Here is a 20,343-nt window from a genome sequence, read left to right as displayed (position 1 = left end):
CTGCTGGGAGTATGGAGAATTACAAGATTCTTCAGATATATATGTTATATATTTAACAAACTAATGATATATTCTGAAATCAACTCTAGACACCATGTTTCGTTGTGTGTAGTTGTGGACATTGACGTAGCAGTTAGCTGTCATGGATGTCTCCTTACAGGAGTGGGATAAGGAATTATGGAGTCTGCCAAACCAACATACCATGTGCATAAAATACAGTTCCTTTATGGCTGCAAGTCTTTGATTCACGACACATGGATAATTTCTGACATAATACAAGTGTGTCCATATTCAGTTCGCCGGGATGATATCTATGATTGTGCGTGCGTGCGTGCGTGTATACATACTACGTTGAACGTAGACGTTGTATGGATGCATTGACCTCCACTTTACAACCGCTTATTCATAGAAACAGGCAGATACGAGGGTCGATCAAAAGGTCCGTAGCCTAACTATATTCTCGATGTCCAATGTTTGAAAAGCTTCCATTTTATTTTGAAGGAATCGTTAGCAAAGCCATATCCAAAATTTCACATGTGTGGGTAATGTGGTTAACCAGATATTTGTCATCACAACACATTGGGGTATAATATTTCTAACTAAATTGCCGAAAATAAAAAACGATTTGTCTTTTGGTACCTCTTGGATAAAAGTATGCCCTCAGATAATGTCATATAAAATATGTTCAGTATAGTATTGGATGACTTCCCGTTTTTTAAGGACACCCCCATTTTAATCTTTCAAACACATTGTGTCCAGATATTCAAGCTGGCACTGTTTACAATATATTTTGAGCTGACACTTGTGTGTAAATTCAGTATTTAGCTTGAACCCTTGGCATCATGTATGCATAAGTGAAAATGTTAGAATAAGCTATGCCCTTATGATTACGTCATCTGAAAGGGGGATGGGTAGTGTCTCCAAAACAAGCTCTTTCAGTCAACACGAAGGCTGGAGTCACTTTAACAAGCGATTGTAATTTCAAATTGCTTTTTTATGAACTTTAGTATCTAAGTGTGATTCTAGGGGACTTCTGTCAATCTCAAAACACACAAAATATTTCTTGCATATTTTGTTTCCTGAAGTTTTTGATGCATTTATCGTTGATTTGCGTTTTTTGAGGGTACCAAGAGAAAAGGTCAAACAAAATGGGGATCGTGAGACTGGAACATAGCCAAACCAAATTGCTTGAGCTTTACAGATAATATGTAGAAAAATAAAACATAAAAATAACTGCATTTGTATCGTTTTCTTGGTCATTCTACATACTTTTTGATCGCCCCTCGTACATAAGCATGATAAGAAAAAATAGAATATGTAAACCATGTAATTTAAACTTTGTACATCATAACATCATTAATTTATATCTTTGTTAAACCATGCAAGACAACCGCACTTAGAACGATTGCCCATGTGCATATCCATCTGGTATACCTTGTACGGCATGTTCTCATTTCGCCTACATCCCAATTCGCCTACAGTCTTAAATCAACATTTCATGGTCTGTTGACTGTTGATTACACAATGGTAAACTAGTGGCACCCCTATGATCTAAACGTGGACTCTTCTAGTTAAAGTAGTAGAAGGACAAAAATAATTTATATCTGTTATTTGTCAGTTATTTATTTATTCTGTTATTTGTCATTTCCCGATCACAATGATATGCACATCATATCACATTAGTATTGAGGAAGTAAACTTGTGCAGATGGCCATGTAGGAGATAAACATACTGTGTTGGAAAATTAGAGGTTTATAACGAAATTTTAATAGCGAAAATAGATGGCAATTAAGAAAATGAGCCTTCAACTTCACTGATCCACCAACTTGTCACTTTTAGCGATTAGTGATGGCAACTGGTTTTAATAAGAGACAAATATGTTGACTTTACATTGGTAAAAAGAATTACAAGGTGCAAGCAATTCTACTTTGGACACGTTATACCTAGCTGTGTACACTTTTCGTTGGAATCGAACACATATCCTTATAACAACAGTCGATGAAAATGTAGTGTGGCACTGACCAGTGAGTCAGGTTCATTATAAGAGTAGGGGTGCAATTTCTAATCCCAATTAGCCTATAGTATTTTTGTATGCGAAATGGGATGTGACGAATAGAGACTAAACCTCTTGTATACCTTGTTCATATTTGACCCGTGAAGATCCTGGTTAGAATCAGTGTTCGGAATATTGCTGAGTGTGGCGTTAAACAACAAACCAACCAACCTAAAACATGTGCTTTGTCAAGTGTCTACTGCCTGAACTATATGTATAATTGTACTACTGGCCTGTGGCCTTTTCAGTGCAGAAAATAATGATGACAGAACCGGGACGAAACAGACGGGATGGTCTATTGTCTATAAAATATTTTTTCTCAGTTTGTGCATTCTCTTGCAATGCCTAAAGTGACGGAGTGGGCATAGTTTTAAGCCACTTTTAACAATATTCCAGCAAAATGACGGCGGGGAACACCAGCAATGGGCTTTACACATTGCAATGCCTTGAAGTCTTGACTTAAAAGATTATTTTCGCAATGTCATGTGTATGTTATCCCATGAAATTAATTCAATAATCAGCACTGTTTCGAGAAATCTTCATTTAAAGGTATCCGAAAGTGGTCATAGTTATATTGATTAACAGTCTAAGGAAGTACCCAGAACGTTACAGGTTGCCTTCCAGCCAATAAAATTCCTCTTAGGCCATATGACACACGTGTTTCATAACAGTGATATATTATATTCCCTACAAAACAATAAATTGAGAAAGCTATACATTTATCAGCCCAGATGGATTAGTGGATATTGCTGTTGGCCAAGCTGAATGTGTATTAAAATGTACTAAAAGTACATTGCGCGTGGTCCAGCATCCAGCGTCATTTTTATAGGTATTGCCAGTTGAAGCAACCCTCGGAGGATTCCAGAGCACGACACTTGTGAATTGTGAAGCATCAAATTGAATTCAACCACTTATCATAACTCTTTGAACAATCAGATTCAAGAATGTTCTATTCTCATAACAGAATATCTCTTCCCAAAAACCTGCTATGTAACTATAACGTATTGTCAAAATGCTCACATTCTCTTAGAAGTGTTTCACAAATTATGTTGCATGTGCTAACACGCAACATATGTTATATTTGGGATTACACTTTCTTAGTAAAGTACAAATCCTCGTACTGAGCGGGTTAGGCGGCTGACTTTGTGTGCTGGGGATTTGGTGCCTGACAATGAGGGTGTGGGTTCGAATCCCGGATGGGACTCAATCCAAAAAGTACGAGAATTTGTACTTTACTAAGAAAGTGTAATCCCATATATAACATATGTTGCATTTGACCACTTTCTAAAATGGCATTGAGTAATCATGTGCTAACATGATAGCGCAAGCATGTCACCCTCTGAAACAAATGATGAAAACATGAAATTCTCATACATCGCAGATAATGCCTGGAATTATAGAGCAAACGAAGCCGGTATGCTGTGCACGTTGATGCAGATTCTAATATTTCTGTACATACCAGCATTAAACTGGTTTTGTTGAAAGCATCATGCCTAGATACAAACATTCGGAAACAGTCAAGAAAAACGTACACGATGATAGTTCCTTCGGTATTCCAGGGTCCAATCGGTCTCCATGAAAATATGCTTTTCGTAGTAGGAGACTATGTAGTTGGGGCCGTCAGGCTGGATGCTTGGTTGAAATTTACAGGTCGTCCTGGTATATTTGGAGGGGCGGTGGGGTAGCCTAGTGGTTAAAGCGTTCTCTCGTCACGCCGAAGACCCGGGTTCGATTCTCCACATGGGTACAACGTGTAAAGCCCATTTCTGGTGACCCCAGCCGTGATATTGCTAGAATATTGCTAAAAACGGTGTAAAACTAAACTCACTCACTCACTGATATTGTTGGACTAGTGTCACCTATAGAATTGACACATTGGGCACATTTATCACCCGTGCATCAATTTCGGGGTCGGTGAAAGGATACAATATTCCCAAAAAAAATATATGAGTGACTATTGACTAGGATATCATAAAGTAGTTAATCAATGTTCCCGTGATATCACATAGAAGAACAACAGACTATGTAGACATTGCTGCTCTGCGATCGTACTCCTCTAGGTACAGGTTCTTTTCACCAGGTTCCATTCTTAGCATGGGTGACCGCCTCCGTGGTTAGAGTGGTTAGAGCGTCCGCCTGGAGAGCGGAAGGTCGCGGATTCGATCCCCGACCGCGTCATACCAATAGACGTTAAAATATGGTACTTGTTGGTCCCTGCCTGACGCTCGGCATTAATGGGTACAAGAAGGACTGGTCGGCTCGGAGTCAGTATAATGTGTCTGAGTTGGGTATTCATGCTTCACTGCGGCATTGTATCTCAGTGGGCTAGCACTATAAAACCAGCTTAAGTCTGGGCTAGTACAAGCAGCCGCACATACACATACACACGCATGCACGTCGTCATATGAGCGAAATATTCTCAAGTACGACGTAAAACCCAATTTCACCTCACCTCACCTCATCTTAGCATGGGTACAGTGGGTGAAGTGCACGTCAGTTTAATCCAGTTTGATTGTTCACCAATCTCCAGCAATACGACAGCACAAACAATAAGCAATCTTTATTGGGAAATAGGAAACATACAAGTAGTCATTTGGACATCTTATGACGTGTAGACTGCAACAACCGGTATCACTTACCACGCTTACAACAACCACATCGTTCACAACACGAAGTCATAAACATTATTATCAGTTATGATCAACATAATATATGTATATGTTTCTAAGGAAACGTGTATGTTATAGAATATCTAATGTAAGTCGGATCCGGGATAGAATTGATCTTCAGTAACCCACGCTTGTCGTAAGAGGCGACTAACGGGATCAGTCGGTCAGGCTCGCTGTCTTGGTTGACACATGTCATCGGTTCCCACTTGCGTAGATCGATGTTCATGCTGTTGATCACTGGATTGTCTGGTCCAGACTCGATTATTTACAGACCGCCGACATATAGCTAGAATATTGCTGAGTGCGGCGTAAAACTAAACTCACTCACTCATCTAAGTCGTCTCTGAAATATACTCCTCGTTTCTTTGTGACAGAACCCACTTGAATTGAACATCGAATGAATGAAATTAGTATATACTTGACATTTTAGCAACATGGACATATGATAGAACTTGTATATGCATGTATCGGATTGTAGTACCCACCGACACGAGAATCAAGTGTACAATATCACGAGATAAAACAATTGGTCTGCTATTATGTAGTTGAATTCGAGGTTTGATACAGATAAGTTTTATACTTCCTCTGAAAAGAAGAGCCGAAATATTTACATTATGTACATCACATTCGGCATGTCGCCTGAAACAAGTATATATTTGCCAATATTTTCGTAAAATGCCCCAGCAACATGTACAGTGAGCCTCGCCCGACAACGGTTCATCATCACCCAACGTTCCTATGTCTCACCATGTTGATAAGCACTTACCAAGCAATATTAATATTTAAACATTATTTCTTTCTATCTATTTTTATACATACACATATATAAGCATTGCACAATAACATATATCAGACAATCTCGGATATGGTTGAATATTTGGTCACCACTACTGAATAAAGAACTAACACTACTGTGGGATATTGTTAGAACCTGACAGCATGGAACTGGGCCTGCTGCTGATCATGGGACACGAATACTCTGCAGCTGATATCACATGCAAAACACACTCGTTCCAGACTGGCACATTTAATTTGGTAAATTATAGGACTCGTTCCTGGTTTAAATTACATGAGCAACATACCTTTTTGTTTAATTATACATATTTTCTATTCCAACACCATAACACCGGCGGCAAGTATGTCAGAATACGCCTAGATCTATTGTGGCCCTCATTGTCAGGTTTCGGTTGTATGTTACATGACCATTACACAAAACCTCACTCTTTCCCTGCCCATGTAAAGTTAGGCTGAAGCTGGACCCAAATGGCCTTCTAATAGTGTTAATACTTCACAATTATTACAAACTGTCGAGTAAGTGAAGTACACACCTATGTATGTTTTCATGCAGGTATCTTGAATTTGGACCTAAAGTTCGGTGGCATTTTTTAGCCTAGTAACGTTTTCTAAACGCTAAAGCAAGATGCAAGTGTAAACATTCCTCTGCCCTTTAGTTTAGTATTGTCCAACAAAATGCATATGATCACAGTCACTTTCTCCCTTGAGTATATAAAACATGTATAGACAATCTGAACGCTTTGTGTTATTTTTGTTGGACCCATATTATCTTTTACTTGGCAAGTCTTTAGGCCCAGCAGAAGCGTTGCCGTCGTCGATGGAACACTGGCGCCCGACATGGAACAGCGCGAGGGAGGAAGTTTTCGCAATAACAAGGCCCCGCTTTTAAAAAAACCCATCCATAAACGCGTCTGTAATTGCACATTGTTGACAAGAAACACGTCTGTAATGCACATTGTTGTAGCAGCCCGTCTATAAATGCACATTGTTGACAGGAAACACGTCCGTAATTGCACATTGTTGACAAGAAACACGTCTGTAATGCACATTGTTGTAGCAGCCCATCTATAAATGCACATTGTTGACAGGAAACACGTCCGTAATTGCACATTGTTGACAAGAAACACGTCTGTAATGCACATTGTTGTAGCAGCCCATCTATAAATGCACATTGTAGACAAGAAACACGTCCGTAATTGCACATTGTTGTAGCAGCCCATCTATAAATGCACATTGTTGACAAGTAGCCCCTCTGTAAACGCACATTGTTGACAAGCAGCCCCGCTGTAAACGCACCCTGTTGACAAGTAGCCCCTCTGTAAACGCACCCTGTTGACAAACAGCCCCTCTGTAAACGCACCCTGTTGACTACGCATTACACGGTCATCTTTGTAAGGACCGTCTGTGTCGGCGAGGTGCACGTATCTCTCCACGTCCAGTTCATCGAGACGTTAGTATAGCTTTGAACTCTGAAAAAGAAGGCAAGTCATGTATGAATGGTTGTCCTGTGATGAAGACTATAATAGTCTGCCCGCTTAAGCATCCGATTAATCACGCAAGACTACAGATAGAAAGGCGGGCGGGGTAAATCGGGTTTAAAGGTCACATGCAACTAAAAAAATCAAACATGATTAAAACACAATTATCACTTATTCATGACATATAATATACATTGCTGATTATGAAAAAACATATGAACAAAATTATAAGCGTACAATCGCAAATCAAAAGTGCAATATTTTGTACTTGGGTTTACTTCCCTCGAAACGAAGCACCCGGGATACCGAACCCAGTCAAGAACGGGTGGGTGTGCACTCAAGTGTAACGAAGACTTTTATTGGCTGGTTCAATTGCCGATGCCCGCACGGCTCATTGTGTGTGTGTATATATAGATGTTGGGTTTTGTAAATACATGCTCATTTTTTATGTATAACATTTTGCAATCAACAGACATCATAACATGTCATGTGTACAAGTATCACACCTGCCTGTCTGTGTAATTACATAATGGGACAGAGACCGAACTCGGGCCATAAATCAATGCGTTTTGTTTATGGTGTATACCCTGAGAGGTGTTAAGTTCAAATTGCATGTGGTCAGTGATCGAAGTTGTGTATTGAATATTGTCATTAGCAGACAGGCAGGCAGACACATAGGTGTCAATAAAACAGACATTGAGTTTTGTCTGTGACAACGACATATCACAGTTAGAAATTCTGTCAATGCTAAATAATGACATTTCTTTTAAGTATCGAACTGAGAAAGTGACTCGGTAAGAAGAACGTGTGGTGAAATAGACAAATGAAATTATATAAACAGTTAAATCGGTAATCTACTGTCATAACATATAAAAAGCTCGCGCCTGTGAAATATCAACAAAACATTAGAAAAATAGCTCACATCAAAGCCTTCACCGAGTATTCACCGCCAGCGAAGGTTTTCCGTCTTGAAATGTCGAACGCCTCACTGGTTGACACATAGCTGAGTAGATCTAGATCCTAACAAGGTTCTTTTATGTAATGAGTAGATTATTTACTATTTGTTTTGATTAGACTACTCCTGCTCACGACCTTATAATCCAGACATCCCGCTTCCAAGCTGCGCGAACCTATTTCACTGCGCATGCGCTATGAGCGCAGCCCAGCGCAGCCCAGCACAGCTGTTGAAACCACTTTTCACACCAAGCGCTGGGGTGAATTTAGTGAATCGTTTGAACTCCGATTTCGCGGGGTTTTTTTCATGGCGTTATTTTTCAACTTTAAAGGTTGAAATTTGCATTTTTGATGATTTGTATCTGTAAGTCCATACCGAAAGGTATCAGAATCTGCAAAGTTGTGTTTTACGTTGCATGTGACCTTTAAGGTCGCGTTCAGGATTATTGCAGTTATACACTCCGACGGTGCAACCCCATTACCTCTTATGGCAATGCCACAGTTTTCCTGGCCAGAAGAAAGACCTAAGCACTAGTTACACACAAAATATTCCTTTTTTAACCCCATATTACCGAGTGTCAAGCAAAGTAACAACAAAACCATCTTTTAACGTCTTTGTATGGCGAGCCTGGGATCGAACTACCGGTCTACCGTTTTCGGTCAGGGGCTGTATCCACTCGACCACAGTGGAAGAATATGAAGCATACCCAAATCCACCAGGGTGACCAGTATATTAAAGCTGTCCTATCGAGTAGGGTAGTTTGGGAACATATCAATATATAAGCAAGTAGATGATGATAGTGGCTGCTCCTCACCCGGTGGTCATATAACACCAGGTATACAGCGACAGACCCGGGTTGACATCACGAATAACGATCTATGTTGTCATGATAGGGTGATTCACGTTCAACAAGGTCACAACACTAGCAACCCTACCTCCTAAATATGCTGGTAGAGCTGTGCGACAGAAATAGGATACTGGGCTTCTGTTCTTCCCCGGAAAGGAAGGTTACTTATCACCCAGTATTGTCTCTATACAGCAATCCCAGAAAATACACGTCAGACACATTCTGGGGGTGAGGTGGCCCATTAGTCTACAGGCATAAAGTCACTGGACAGACGTGTGCCCGGATCCTATGGCCCTGTGTTCGAATCCTAGATCTACCTTAACCACGCCAGTGTCATGTTCGTTTTTTTTAATTAAAATAATAAATATCTGAGACGTTCAGGACTTCGGATTTTCCTCCCCCATGCAACTGGAAGGCCGGAATGTAACAGGAATGCTGTTCAAAGCGGCGATAACGTCACTCATTCATCTACTGCTGCGTTGATTAACTCACCAGAGTAGTCTACCTTTCCGTCCTTGTTCAGGTCAGCCTCCCTCACCATCTCCTCCGCTTCTCTCTGTGAATACAGTCATAGCTTATCAACGTGTTACTTAAGTCCACAGCGTCAGTCAATATTATTGTGAAATACATTACAAAGCATTGTTCTCATAGGAAGTTGATTGTCGGGACTTATTTTAGTCCGTCATCCATAATTGAAAGAGTCTGGATTATAAAGTACGCTTTAATGATAAATTAAGAACAATTTTGATGGGACTCAGAGAGTAGTCAGGATTATGGAGAAAACCAGTTTACAAAGAGTCCGGATTTGACAGATTCCACTGTACATTCATTTGAGCGGGCACTTTTATTCATGCGTAACAACTGATATTGTTTCAAAGAGCCGAGTTCAATGGCGCCCGGTTCAGTGTGTAGAAAATAAAAAGTGTCCCTCCCGCATCAAAAATATTTAAAATAAGTCTTACTTCTCTCACTCTTAAGCAACATGAGCTTAGACAGCTTTATGTTTAGAACATGTGCTGTCAAAAGGGTTTGTCACCGCTTGCACTCTCATTAACCTGCAGTACGATTCGTCTCCCTATCCATGAACGTTTCGCCAGTGAATCAACTCACTCACTCACTCACACGACCAACGTGAGAAAACTGCAAAGCAAACTGAATTCCCGTACATCTCTATATCTGATCACAAAAACATCGCTGTAACTTTTGTTTACAGTGATATTTTGCATTTTAATTTTGGCCAAAATGGCAGTCAAAATAGCTTGTTCTTGTTAAGATGGAATCCAGTTGATAATATCTCCAGTTCACGAGGCGCTGTTTGGTTTATTCCCTAACGACAAGGATTGTCACGAAAGTCAAATTGCGACAACATTCATTGAATCGTCCATAAAATCAATGACACGTTTCCTCCGTTGGACACAGGGAAGACGCAATCCCTCTAGAGTTATCTCCCTTGTATTGTAAAACATAGTCTCCTGTCATCGCCTTACACATACCAACATACCATCAACTATTTCAACTTTATGCCAGAACACTGCACATATTCTCATTTGAACGTTTCAGCTGACGATAAAGTCAGAGGGTGATTCAAACCATGCCAGTATTTTGTATAAGATGGTAGCTAAGATCCATAGCGTTCAATAGGTTCATGTCAGTGAACGCTATGTAGCTTAGGTAATAGGATGGTGATTCAAGATTTAGTTTAGACAGTATCATTCGATGCGTAAAGTCTTCGATTTGATTTGATTTGGGCAGAAAATCTACTTAAAATAATGATGTAAAATGTCGATACAAATCAATAAATCCCATTTTTTATTAACTACTGCGGAGATCAATTTTGCGTCACTTGCCCCCCAAGCTACAGTTAACCTTATTTTCCTTCTCTCTCCCAACCTCATTTCACTGTCTATATATTCCATCAAATCAAAATTTGAGAGTGCAGGCTTATGTTATTTGCTGTAGGTGATAAGGAAATGTTCAATTCTAAAGTTGTAAACATGAATGTCATCTCACGTAACGCTGAAACGCCTTGGGGACCCGGGTAGAAATAAACCTGCAAAACTCCATTGTTTGCTAAACCTACAATATTTCGTCTTGACCATTCCAGTAGAGACATTGGGTTGGTAAAAACACAGTAACCCAACAGGGACTGCCCCTGTCGGTTTCCATCTCCCTGCGGCTAACACTGTCAAGGCCACTTACCCTACTTATTTTTTCTCCTAATTTAGAGAGTATCTCGAACAGGTCGGTAGGGGAGATAAATCCATCTTTATCCTTGTCAAACACTCGGAACACTTCACGGAGTTCTTTCTCGGGGTCCATTGTCACCTTCCGTGCAAAGATGTCCAGAAACTCGTCAAAATCTATAGACCCACTTCCTGCGAAACGAAATGTTATCGAAAAATATATTCCTGAAATATATTCAGCCATCAAAGAAGTTATTTTAACTCATTTGATTAGAGGTGTAATACCATATGCTTGATGTCACGTGACACGGTGACATGAGTAGAACTGTTGATGGAAGTCTGACAGGCCTAGTAATAATCTTCTCAAACTTCTAAACTTTGAACGAAATTATATGTTCATGAATGTGAGCTGGAAAGTCGTGCAATGACTAATCTAGAAGAGTGGTAACTAATAATCTAACAATAAAACCGAGCTGATCTGCGCTCGTGTTTATAAAAGTTTTATTCAAAATAGATTAACACATCCCAGTTTTGATATGGAGTTACGTTTCTTCAAATGATTTCCTGCCAATCGGCATGTCTGTTAACGCTAACAGGAAAGCTCTGTTACACAAATGGTACCTTCTACGTCTTATGAGTGAGGTCTAATAGCCGTAGTACTATAAAGGCATCCATTTGTCTATCAATACATTTGTCTATCAATTCATTTGTCTATCAATACATTTGTCTATCAATACATTTGTCTATCAATACATTTGTCTATCAATACATTTGTCTATGTTCATTCATACCGGAAACAAAGATTTGATCAGCTTCACACGAAATCAGAGGAAGCTGTTGCTCAAGCCGTTGTGCATGCATTGTGATATTCGAGGAAGAGGCTAAGTCCTGTTGGGTGTGTGGCTTGTGTACCCGGGTTCTGGACAATCAATCGCAGTCAAAAAGTTTTCTTTTGTTTTTTTCAAGGCGAGTCTTGCTAATTTCAGTGATAAAATGCAACCTTCAAAGTAGATCAAACGAAGAACATTAACTTGTCATTATTTGTCAAGTAGTGATTGTCGTTTTAACTTTAACACGACCACTGCCTGAAGTTTTACATTCACTTCGGTTACGTCACTGGTTCCCTGAAACTTAAGTTGGTTATTAATCAAGTTATAGGACCCAGCAGTCTCTGCTGGTCGTGAGATACTGCTTGATGGATACCGGATACCGGATACCGGGATATTGCCGAGTGCGGCGTTAAACAACAAACAAAAGAAGGAAGAAAGATGTGAGTCCTCACTGTCGGTGTCCACGGCCCGGATAAAGCCACGGATCTCCTGGATCGTGGGTCTCTGGCCCAGGGAGATCATGACACTGCCGAGCTCGTCTGTCGTGATCATGCCGTCTCCATTCTTGTCGAACATCTTGAATGTGTCGTTCAACTCTGAAACAAAAGTCACGTACATCTACATCAGGAAAGAATTCGTTTTACGGATTCTCTCACACGTGAAGATTAGGCATACAAAAATCCCCAACTCCTTTGTACCGTAAATACAATTGCCATTGATGTTTTAGCACCATGCATGCTATTGCAGTTACAAACACATTGTAGTTATTCCAACAATGACAGTAACATAACACATGCTGTAATACATTGTCACACATTCACAGCGCAGGAGAGACATTTCAAAAAGTAGACTGGGGAAGTGATCTTACTCTGTAAAGCAAAGTTATTGGCAGCCACACATATCTTAAAATGAGCATTTGTGTAAACTGGAAACCGGATTTGTACAAAACGTTGCTAGGCACCATACATGCAGTCACCCCGAGGTGGGTACCAACAGAATGGCAATTTCTTCTTTGAGTGGCATTTTAGAAGCTGGGAAGTACAAAATAGACAAGCTATATGGATAACAACTTCTTTATTACGAGAGTGCGACGTTTCGATATGGATTCTTGTACCGTTGTCAAACAGGAATGACAGAAACAAGTTGTTATTCATAAACTTCGCCAAGAATGGCAGTTCTGGAAACCAATGACGTTGTGCACGTCCACGAGTAAGAGAACCATCTCTCGCTTCACCTGCGAAACCCGTTTCCGACCACTGCATTAACAGGTTCAGTATCTGTACCTTACATCACATCAGTGCAAGGACTGTCTGGAATCAGTATCGAGGCAATAACATCCGGCCATGACGTCCAGCTCTACGTCCCATTTGTCATCGAACTGCACGCCATGCATGGTCAAGGCACATCTGATGATCGTCTTCGCAGTTGTGATGGTTGGCGGCGTGATTCTTGACGTCAGGAGGAGCGTTACCCGTCTGCAGTTGATGCTGGAGACGTAATGGGGGCATCGCCGCAGATCACAGTATTGTTCTAGGTCATCGACTGGTACATAGAGGTTAGGTACCATATTACATAGTTGTCCGTGTTAGCCTCCTCGCCGTTCAGCCAGACTGATCGACGTCACGTCACTTTACAACAGGACAATGCACGTGATGACATTCCCCGTTTGGTCAGACCTCAACGGACAACAGAACCTCCCTGCACTGCCCTCGCCCATCGACCATGTTTGAGATGAAGGAAACATTCGTCCACTTCCACACGTCCACCATGACGTTGGTCAAGCTGCGACAGGTGTTGGTCCAGATCCTGCTAGACTTCCCCCAAGCCTACCTCAACCATCTTGTGCTGTCAATGTGGCGCCGTTGTCAACCTTACAGCGTTGCTAGTGGTTGACATACCCCGATATAGACTGCACTGACAACTGACAGCTGACACAACACCACAACAACTGACACAACACCACATGTTGCATGAGATGACGTTTACATGATGATGCCGTCTCTTATATAATGTGCTGTTGCCAAGTTGTCCTCGTTTGCGTTTATTCATTAATACTGATGTAAGTCATGATGGTCAGTAGTACGTAGAGATTTTAGCACTAGCATAGTGAGTGTTACACAAACACACAGTAACACACACACACACACACACACACACACACACACACACACACACACACACACACACACCATCGTGAATGCGACGTATTCACATCACTGTTCTACAGTATATTTTGAAGCAATCATGTAATATAAGCTTCCTTGTATGTAACCTGAGGCCACGATCAATACCAAGGCAATCGCGAGAGTACCGTTGCGTGTGAATGTGTGTGTGCACAGTACCGACACCAGTAACCTATTGTCTATCGCGAGTAAATATACACCGTTGCGTGCCCGGAAGTGTATACTCCTTCACAGTGACGCCTACAGCCTCGACCTTGGAGAAGTACAGCGACACCAGCCTCGACCTTGGAGAAGTGTATACTCCTTCACAGTGACGCCTACCGCCTCGACCTTGGAGAAGTGTATCCTTCACAGTGATACCGCCTCGACCTTGGAAGTGTATCCTCCTTCACTGACGCCTCGACCTTGGGAAGTGAAGTGACGCCTCCTTCACAGTGACGCCTACCGCCTCGACCTTGGAGAAGTGTATCCTCCTTCACGTGTGACGCCTACCGCCTCGACCTTGGAGAAGTGTATCCTCCTTCACAGTGACGCCTACCGCCTCGACCTTGGAAGTGACCGCCCGACCTTGAGAAGTGTATCCTCCTTCACAGTGACGCCTACAGCCTCGACCTTGGAGAAGTGTATACTCCTTCACAGTGACGCCTACCGTTTTAGACAAAACGTCTGAATCTCCAGCAGCACTTTAAGCAGCTGCACTTGGCGGAGCCCGTGTCAGCAATCAGCTATACGCAGTCCTAGAGATATTTTGGTTTGTTTATCCCCCTTTACCAAACACAGAATAGAAAATAGATATGTTTAGATTAAAGTTAATTTAATTCTGCCAGGCTTCTCGCTATTTCCGACAGCTGGAAGTGGTTACAGACGTTGATGCTCGTTTGGCGTGTTTACAAGGTTTACACAGGGACATGTATCTACAGAGCAGGGAGTGGGGTGTGGTGCTCAACAGCAGTCTGTTACATCATTGAGTGACAAATGAGTGAAGAAGAAAACCACGAGACAAGTGCGAAATCACGGACTCCGGAAGCGCTCTTCAACCGATCATCACGTGTTAGTAACAACAACCAATCCGGGAGTGCTAGTTCGGTGCCGATTAACTAAGGATCACAACCAGCGAGACTGAGGACTTCAGCGTACGATGATAGGATCCTGGCTAATCCAAGGGCGACAACTACTCACAACGAACTGCAGCGTCAGAGAAGTGGCTGACTACGTAACTAGTGCCAACATCAGTTGTTTGTTGAGCGTCTGGGATGTTGCTGTTCCGTACTTGAATTATTTCCCCCACCTGTTCACAATGTTAACGACTGATTATGAAATATATCATTATTTATTAGATGTGATGCAATAATCTGGGAATTAATCCAAGATGTTAAAAACCTGGGGAAAATGCTACTGGCACAGATATCTATTACAACATGCGAGAATGCTAATTACATGATAGGTAAGTATCTTCCGCTAGTCTTCATATTTAGACCATTCAGTTCTCAAGTATTCTATCATGGAACAGATACAGTATTCAAATGACAAGACATATATATTTTCACACACACACACACACACACACACACACACACACACACACACACACACACACACACACACACACACACACACGCACACACACACACACACACACACATCCACGCACGCACACACATCCACGCACATACATATCCATGCAAACACACACACACACATATCCACGCACGCACATACACACATATTATTATTGTGTATATTTATTTTCTTTAACGTATCGTCATTGCAGACAGTCGGTGGTGGTTCTACTGACACGGTCATTATGTGAGGGAATATAGTTAGGTAGAATATTTTCAATAGTATGCATAAAAAAGCATACTTCTTTGTTTGGTCAGTGATGTAGAGTTTACATCGTTAATAGTTGAACATGTACAGTAGAATCTCTGGTGTAACAGGGTGCTATGCATCTTCCAAAGATTCGCCAACCCGGCGGCAGATAATAATCTAAGGTAAGCTTGAGAACCACGAAACGTTAGCTAATGAGAAAGTGAATGTTTATGAATAACTCACGGCTCACTTGCAAAATGTATTTTCTATTACCTGTTTGAAACTTAAAACGGTCTGATAGATATGTGAATTGTGAAACTGAGAAGATATCCGGTAGTGATAGGATAGTGTTTAGAAACTGTAGCCATCAGCGCAGGTTTGCAACATGAACAACATTCCACGGCGGCGGCAACCTCCTTCAACGCATCCATGGATACAGTTCCCACATCAGAAGCTGGAATGTGGGTCAAACACAACAGACGAGGTAGGAACCAGGAAGAGGAAGATTAAAGCGGCAATATGATGCCATGTTCAACTCGGGTTTTTAAGCTAAAATCACACCGATTCTCTCCAAGTCTCACGTGTTAACAAGCCCTGACCCCTGACCTAGCGTTAACTCTGTGACCCACGGCGGAGCCTGACCTGCCTGTAGTCTGTTAGAGAAATCATGTATTAACAACAGTTAATGTAATTACCTAAGTCACTCAAACACTACACTGCATCGATGAACCGCAAGCATAATGCGAGTCTTCATGCAGTGAATGTCTGGAATTAGGTGAAAGCAAGCGTTAAGGCAATGATAACACACTGCCCGTTATTGCTAACGTGAAGAAGGAAGAGATGTGCGTTCGTGCGTGCATGTGAGTGCGTGTGAGGAATGTATGTGTTACCATCCATAAAATTTGTTGGACGATTAACGTGACATCGAGTTCTGAAGCAAGCTCGCTGTCATGTCAACAGCATTCTGTGGTGTTTCACTTATATGTATCGTATACCTGGCTAAGACGCCAGGCTAGTGATCCAGCGAGTTTGGGGTGTCGGGATCGAGCCCACCTGTGACCGGGTATAAAAACCTTGGAGTCAACTCTGTGTGCAGACTCTTCCATTGTTGTCACAACCCCTAGTGTACAGTACACAACCCTGTGCACTTAAAAAAACCCATGAATACGTTGGTATATGGCCAGATGGTGGCCACATGAATACGTGCAAACACCTATAGTTTGGCAAGCCGTCTGCGTTCTGCTGTTTATTTTGTTGACAGTTACATAGACAGATTCTTTAATACAAATGCATAAAATCGGTGATTTACAATGTGATTAGGTTGTCTGACAAAACATCCACTTGCACAGTTTGAGATCGAATGGGTCATTGGATGACGAGATATTTACAAAAACCCGGGTCCACATGCATTTCATGCCAAACTATAGTTGCGGGTACAGCAACGCGCAGTAAAACTGGGACACAACACTGTGACTATGTGTCCCAGTCCACCCAGCTGTGAATGGGTACCTCGTAAGCATGGGAAAGCCACACTAACACGGTGCGCCTCGTGGCTGCAGGAGTTGTATGTTCCCCAGGGAGTTGAGATTGAAAATACGATTTGCCGTTGAGATTGACTTTAAGGGAAAAGCAAAGCGCTTTGATCGTGCATGTAGATAGGATGGACTTAAGCGCTATATAAATACCCATATAATACCTATTGATAAATGAGTAGTACCATACAAGGAAATCGTCAAATGAGTTATGACATGTGTTCGTGAACCCTCGGGAATTTTATCTCAGTGTAGATAATTTTCCTTTTCATTAATAGATTTACCCTGAGGATGAACTGAACGATACTCAGTCTATGATATGATGATTAAGGAACAAAGACAATACGAAAGCATTACACAAATATGCATTGGATGGTAAGTGAGTATAGGCTGCTATATGCCTATAAATAATACGCCCTGGATCTGACAATCCAGTAGGTCGTATCAGCAATCATACGATGACAAGCCATGAACCAAGTCCATGATCCGCTCAATAGTGACATGGAAGGTGTGAGTGAGTGAGTGAGTTTTTTATCTAGGGCAGGGATAACAACAAAATACTATCTTTTGAGGCGTTTTAGTAATACACAGCCGCAGACAGACCTCGCTCCCGACGGACGCTCTTGCTGTCTTTGAAATACTTGATGTCTTTGATGCAGCGCGGAGACTGGTCCCAGCGGAGACGCCGGATCCTTGCATGGGGACAGTAAATAAAATCTCCAGTTGTGTTTCTCGCCGTAATGTTGGCGTAATATTCCTAAGTTACCATCTTCTTCATTTCTTTGAAATGGTTCACGGGGAAACCGTTCTCTACGAAGTCATCTTGAAGAAGCGAGTGTGTGTTAATGCTTCGTAGTGGTTCGTCATAACACGATGTACAGGTACCACATAACGGACACTTACAACGTCACCAACCTACCTTGTATCTTCTCGTTGGAGAATATGTGCTTTTTGGTGTACTTCTTCCTCTGAATCTGCCGCTGTGCCTGGGGAAACAAGTCAACCATTAGTCCATCAGCCTAATAGACCATTAGTTCATCAGTTCATTCGTCCATGTTCAAGTTTGTTCATGTGTCCATTAGTCAATGTTCAGCTTATTGTTAATAAGTCTGATAGTTTACCGGTTCAGATTAGTCCATAAGTTCATGTGTCCATAAGACTACACGTCCATTTCTTCATATCCTGCAGAGTACATGTACACACCAACCCAGATGTAGGCTGATGTAGGTCCATCAAACACAAGCTTTGGTTCACAAAGATACGTGTATCCACCTACATACACATCAGCTGCATTAGATCACATGCACACATTCACCTACAACATACATTCAACTGCGTGCATTCACCTCTATGCATTCACCTACACATTCACGTACACACCTTCACCTACAGCATACTTTCACATACGTGCATTCACCTGCATACAATCGCCTTCACACATTCACATGCATACCTGCATCTGCATGCATCCACCTACACACATTCACCAGCACATAGTCGCCTACATACCTTTATAGATTCACATGCATACATTCGCTTACACACATTCACATGCATGCTATCACCTACACACATTCACATGCTTGCATTCATTTACCTACTTACATTACCTACTTACATGCATTCACCGCGTACATTCGCCTACACACTTTCACCTACATAAATTCACCTGCACATATTCACCTGCATGCATTCACCTACATACATTCATGTAGACTAATGCTTAGTCTCTGAATATATATATATAATTTTGATAGTAAAAAACAAGCCCATTTAAATTGAAAAGGAGCCCCAGGGAGACCAGAAATTCAGAGGAAATCTAGTCTTGCTTTATTTAGGGCTTAAACACTGCAGGGAGGGCTTGGCAGAAGGGAAAATAATGTGGTTCAGGGTCTGTGAGACAGACTACATTGCAGGGAGGGCTAGGCAGTAGGGAAAATAATGTGGTTCAGGGACTGTGAGATAGACTACATTGCAGGGAGGGCTAGGCTGTAGGGAAAATAATGTGGTTCAGGGACTGTGAGATAGACTACATTGCAGGGAGGGCTAGGCAGTAGGGAAAATAATGTGGTTCAGGGACTGTGAGATAGACTAACATTCATGTACCTACATGCACTCGACGCGTATATTCACCAAACATTTTCTCCTGTGTACATTTTAGCACGAGTGGTAGAACAGTATTGTTATGTTTCGTATTCATTGGATATATCTGGTTAGTAGGCTAAACGTGGGGCGGATATATCTGGCTAGTAGGCTAAACGTCTGGCGGATATATATGGCTATAGGCTAAACGTGTGGCGGATATATCTGGCTAGTAGGCTAAACGTGTGGCGGATATATCTCGTTAGTAGGCTAAACGTGGGGCGGATATATCTGGGTTATAGGCTAAACGTGTGGCGGATATATCTGGCTATAGGCTAAACGTGTGGCGGATATATATGGCTATAGGCTAAACGTGGGGCGGATATATCTGGCTAGTAGGCTAAACGTGTGGCGGATATATATGGCTATAGGCTAAACGTGTAGCGGATATATCTGGCTAGTAGGCTAAACGTGTGGCGGATATATCTGGTTAGTAGGCTAAACGTGGGGCGGATATATCTGGGTTATAGGCTAAACGTGTGGCGGATATATCTGGCTATGGGCTAAACGTGGGGCGGATATATCTGGCTAGTAGGCTTAACGTGTGGCGGATATATATGGCTAAAGGCTAAACGTGTGGCGGATATATCTGGCTAGTAGGCTAAACGTGTGGCGGATATATCTGGTTAGTAGGCTAAACGTGGGGCGGATATATCTGGGTTACAGGCTAAACGTGTGGCGGATATATCTCGCTATAGGCTAAACGTGTGGCGGATATATATGGCTATAGGCTAAACGTGTGGCGGATATATATGGCTATAGGCTAAACGTGTGGCGGATATATCTGGCTATGGGCTAAACGTGTGGCGGATATATCTGGCTAGTAGGCTAAAGGTGTGGCGGATATATCTCGCTATAGGCTAAACG

General features: G+C 41.8%; 1 protein-coding gene across 1 annotated transcript in view; it reads right to left on the bottom strand.

The window, feature by feature from the left end:
* Nucleotides 1–6,405: 6,405 nt before the first annotated feature.
* The window catches only part of LOC124292244 (calmodulin-beta-like), a 38,995-nt gene continuing 25,057 nt past the window's right edge, over nt 6,406–20,343 (bottom strand). Inside the window, exons 2-7 of the mRNA XM_046729311.1 lie at nt 18,254–18,320; nt 12,263–12,406; nt 10,997–11,172; nt 9,290–9,353; nt 6,613–6,986; nt 6,406–6,460 (exon numbers count right to left, since the gene is read on the bottom strand). Of these exons, the coding sequence (XP_046585267.1) occupies nt 6,958–6,986; nt 9,290–9,353; nt 10,997–11,172; nt 12,263–12,406; nt 18,254–18,320 (480 nt within the window). The 3' untranslated portion in view covers nt 6,406–6,460; nt 6,613–6,957. The remainder of the gene's footprint in view (nt 6,461–6,612; nt 6,987–9,289; nt 9,354–10,996; nt 11,173–12,262; nt 12,407–18,253; nt 18,321–20,343) is intronic.

This window comes from Haliotis rubra, unplaced genomic scaffold, assembly GCF_003918875.1.
Source record: "Haliotis rubra isolate DU_JTF1 unplaced genomic scaffold, ASM391887v1 Scf51, whole genome shotgun sequence".
Classification (NCBI taxonomy): Eukaryota; Metazoa; Mollusca; class Gastropoda; order Lepetellida; family Haliotidae; genus Haliotis; species Haliotis rubra.
Note: the sequence above shows the minus strand (reverse complement) of the source record. Positions and strands in the feature narration are given on the sequence as shown.